At 39.6% G+C, this 4,240-nt stretch overlaps 2 protein-coding genes across 2 annotated transcripts; both read right to left on the bottom strand.

The window, feature by feature from the left end:
- Window positions 1–60: 60 nt before the first annotated feature.
- LOC122060662 lies at window positions 61–671 on the bottom strand. The gene is made up of 2 exons (XM_042623784.1): window positions 561–671; window positions 61–469 (listed from the first exon to the last, which is right to left on the bottom strand). The coding sequence occupies exons 1-2, from the start codon at window positions 590–592 to the stop codon at window positions 61–63; spliced, it is 441 nt and encodes a 146-aa protein (XP_042479718.1). The 5' UTR covers window positions 593–671.
- Window positions 672–2,247: 1,576 nt separating this feature from the next.
- On the bottom strand, window positions 2,248–3,709 carry LOC122060555 (secoisolariciresinol dehydrogenase-like). The gene is made up of 2 exons (XM_042623686.1): window positions 3,575–3,709; window positions 2,248–3,224 (listed from the first exon to the last, which is right to left on the bottom strand). Exons 1-2 carry the CDS (start codon window positions 3,610–3,612, stop codon window positions 2,441–2,443), a joined length of 822 nt encoding a protein of 273 aa, XP_042479620.1. The 5' UTR covers window positions 3,613–3,709; the 3' UTR covers window positions 2,248–2,440.
- Between the last annotated feature and the right edge of the window lie 531 nt (window positions 3,710–4,240).

Below are 4,240 nucleotides of genomic sequence, written 5' to 3'. Positions count from 1 at the left end.
CGCCGGCGTTTCTGTAGACTTCCTCATCTGTAATCTCCGGTGATCCACCTTCGACGTAGTCTAAGCCAAACAATCATCGATATGCGCCTTCACCGCATTCACAGTTGTCGCCGTAAAAATCCGACAAACCGGACAACTCATCACCACCTTGTCCTCCTCACCCGTCACTATAACCGCCTCAATCTTCTCAACCGGAAGCTTTTCCGACACACATCCGCTTCTCTCGCCAGTTGCTTCTAGAATTTTCTTACCGTTTTCATCATCATCAACAACATCAACATCAGACTTATTAGCAGGAAAATTAGAAGATTTAGATCTCATCGCCTCCACCTCATCCTTCCACCACCGATATTTCGGGCATTTCATCAACGGAAGCTTTGCTGCGAGCTCTTCTTTCTTCATCGTTTCTTTATCATGAAACGGCCAAGACTTCTCCACATTAACACTCCTCATCTTCGAAGCGTACTCTCTGAAACACCACCGAATCACTCGTTAAAATATTAAAACCTGCAAAGAGATTCGAAACCAAAAAACCAAAATTAACGATTCTTAGGTTCTACCTGATGGAGAAGCGTTCGATAGCAACAGCCATGGAGTCTCTTCCTGCTCGAGAGGAAGAGATCAGATCAAAGAAAACAAACTCTTCAAGCAAGAAAAAGAAAGAAGAAAGAAAAAAGAACAAAAGCTTCTCGATCCAGTCGATGTAGTAGTAGTAGTCTTCATCAAAAATTCGAAATCAAATCAACGAATTCGAATCCACTGATAGGAGAGAGAGGAGTCGAGCGACGAAGAGAGAGAGAGAGAGTCGAGAGCGTGGAACAGATCGAGAGAGCAGGGAGCAATGAACAGAGGGAGAGTCAAGATAGCAGGGAGAGGCGAGGGAAAGAGCAAATCCGAGCTTTTGGTTACAGAGAACCGAGAGGGAGAGTCAAGATCGAGATCGAGATCGAGATCGAGAGGAAAGAGGATAGAGGGAAAATATTTCAGCTTTTATTTCAAAAAGATGAATCGATCAAGTTTGTTTTGGTTTGTTTTTCAATGGTTTGATTCAAAACGGTTTTCTCACTGGTTTAAGATTGTATCATAGTAGACTAATATGAGCCATGAATATGGAATTTCACACTTGTCGGCTGCATGGGGGGCATTGTACAGAATTGTACAAGATCCGAATTTCAGACGATTTGTTCCCATTTATATGACATACCCTCTTATTGTATTTGTTGCCATATTACGAGAGGCTTTGAAATATTTGCCCACCATTCGGTTATCCACCGTCTAATTGGATTTCTGTTTACTGGGGCGTGGATTTCCTTTGTAATGTTTTGATCAATTTTATCCGCATATTTGGTGCATGGGGCTTTTTGGAGAGATGAATAAAGTGAATTTTGGATGATGATTAATTTCCAAACTGATATGTATGTCTGAGATAGGATCCTACTTGTTGTATGAGTTTGCATTCATTCAACACATCTGTCCCACTTTTTATCATTATAAGGATAAATATGGGTATATTTGAGAATAAAAATAACAGATGTTAGATGCTAACTCATACGACCAGGTGATTGTATGAAAAACTAATCCGTTTTTTATATGTCTTACTTACGAAGAGGCTTCTCTTTCACTTTTGTAATCTTCGACTCCGATTTGCCATTTACCACCGGCACTACATTAACAGTGTTTCAAGAATTAATAGAATATTAGGATTGAATTTGACCAGGCCCTCTCTACTTCGGTCGATCTGGAAGCGTCCAATCCATGTTGAGTTTTTAGGGTGTAGGCCAATTTGTGAACAATTCAGACCAATTTTGAATGAATTTCAATCAAGATCAATTGGACCCCATCTGAATCACGATTCCGAGTTAAATAAATGATCCAATCCCAATTCCATAAAACACTGTTTAGGATTTGGAAGGTTATATCCCTTATTCCCAATTCTTCAAAGCCCGTTTAAAGTTCGGTTATACTTCGTTTTTTTTTGGGTAGAAAGTTCGGTTATAGTTCTTTTAGAGATAAATGAGTTATTAGTCTATTTAAAGCTCATCTATGGTCTGTTTAATCCGAGGATCATCTATATATAAATGGGACATGCCTATTATATGAAAATCGATAGTTTTAATGAGCATCACGGTGCAAGGTCCTAAAGTAAGAAAGTCTAATTACACCCGATCGATTGACACACCTACTCTCAACACTGTAATCTTCATAACAACATTATTAACAATTCATAGTAATTTTTGAAGAGGAATAATACATCAATAATAGCCTTCACTCATTTTTTTTGTTAACCAAGCTGGCTAGACGCTTAATAATAGCCTTAACTATATCATACACCAAAGAGTTTTCACTGGTTTGGATATATATTATTTTAAGAACTGGGTGGACAATCCAAAGTGCCAATCAGAACACATCATTTAGAACCCTTCATTAGGGTGCAGTACTTTCACTGGTCGAATATACCAAAGCTGGTATTTGCAACCGTAAATGCTCCATCAATGACAAAATTATGGCCACTAACACATTTTGATTCATCGCTCCCAAAATAAACTGCAGCCTCAGCAATATCTTGTTCAGCCAAGGTAATTCCCTTGAGACTAGCCAACCCATTTACCTTCTTCTCAATCACATCATCATCATACTTCTTCAACACATTCCTAACAAAAGGTGATGCGATCGCGAATGCTGAGACACAATTTACTCTTATCCCAAGCTGACCTAGCTCCGCAGCTGCATTCTTTGTGAGACCTACCACTGCATGCTTCGAAGCTACATAAGCATGAGAAGCTATCCCTCCCATGATTGAACTTACACTTCCATTGTTAATGATGCTACCCTGGTTTGCCGGTAACATGACACGAGCTGCGTGTTTGGTGCCTAAGAAGACACCGGTAACATTGACGCCGAGGACCCTTTCGAAGTCGGATTTTTCGTTCTCCCATATCTTTATCTTTGGTGGATCAATGGTCCCGGCGTTGTTGAACATTATGTCAAGCTTTCCAAATCTTGAAACAGCCTCGTCTACTGCGTTCTTCATATCATCTTCTTTGGTGACATCGCAATGCACGAATGAAGACATTTCTGGGCCAATTTCGTGGCAGACGGAGTGACCCAACTCATCTTGGATGTCAGCAATAATAACCCTACAACCTTGCTGGCTGAACAATTTGGCAGTAGTTTTACCAATGCCCGCTGCTCCTCCGGTGATCACTGCAACCTTACCTTCTAGTCTGTCAATTAATGGTGATCATCATAGTTGATTAGTAACTTTTTTTTATAAAAGGGTCATATGTATTAAATGAAAAGAAAAAGAAGGTGTACTAGCTGGGTCTAAACGAGATCAGATACAACTACAAAAAGGAGGGACAAATCCGGGATTACTCCTCCACCTTTGGCATGGCCATCAACTGGGGAGGAGATCGACTACTTCCAACTAAAGCGAAATCTAGACATGAAAAATGTTTAATTTCCATGTTCTAGTTATAAAAGCACTGATAAATATTAATAAATAGAAATCACAAACACTCAGCAGACAGGGGATTGAAAGAGAACATATGAGAGAGAGAGAGAGAGAGAGCACCTCCTTCCAATAGAAGTAAGAAACTTGTCATAAATCATGGTTATACTACAGTCGGTTCACAAGGGATTGATTTCCTCAGATTTTTGTTGGCCTTCTGAACCCATCTCATATAGTAACTGAAAGCAAGTATATATAACCAACCCCCGCCCCTTGTATCTGAGATGCTCTCAACCCCCTACAAACACTCACTCAGAGAGAGAGAGAGAGAGAGAGAGAGAGAGAGAGATGGAGGTAGGTGAAGTCGTTGAGTATCAAATCAAAAGAAAAAAGACCAAGGCAGTATAATGCAGTTTAGTATGTAATATGCATTCTCAACACGTTAATCCTTATGTTTACCAAAAAAATAAATAAAAAGTGTGCGAACTCTCGTATAGCCATATTTATTTAAGGGGAGAGAGAGTTACCCGACAAAAGTAAGGTAGGTGGTGCCGTGGTGAATAAAGATCAAGAGGGCCAAAAAACAAAAGAAAAGAAAGCATTGGCTTTTACCGAGGCATATTGTTTTGACAAAGTTGAAGTTTTCATTATCATTGTACGATGAAAGTTCAATCACCATCCCAACGTCATTAATGTCACATTGAACACGAGTCAATAGTGTCTCCCATTTTTATATTCACCATTCTTCCCCTGATCATAGATAAAGTAATCGGCTGGTCTTTTTTTTTT

The sequence above is a fragment of the Macadamia integrifolia genome, chromosome 14, assembly GCF_013358625.1.
Source record: "Macadamia integrifolia cultivar HAES 741 chromosome 14, SCU_Mint_v3, whole genome shotgun sequence".
NCBI lineage: Eukaryota > Viridiplantae > Streptophyta > Magnoliopsida > Proteales > Proteaceae > Macadamia > Macadamia integrifolia.
The sequence above is the reverse complement of the archived record's forward strand: the minus strand, read 5'-3'. Positions and strand labels throughout refer to the sequence as shown.

Bases quoted from the DNA above. Each gene is read 5' to 3' on its own strand.
- LOC122060555 (XM_042623686.1), bottom strand. From the start codon at position 3,612: ATGATTTATGACAAGTTTCTTACTTCTATTGGAAGGAG. The intron at 3,225-3,574 runs GTGCTCTCTCTC...ATTAATTGACAG, and splicing joins CTTACTTCTATTGGAAGGAG to ACTAGAAGGTAAGGTTGCAG.
- LOC122060662 (XM_042623784.1), bottom strand. From the start codon at position 592: ATGGCTGTTGCTATCGAACGCTTCTCCATCAG. The intron at 470-560 runs GTAGAACCTAAG...GTGGTGTTTCAG, and splicing joins ATCGAACGCTTCTCCATCAG to AGAGTACGCTTCGAAGATGA.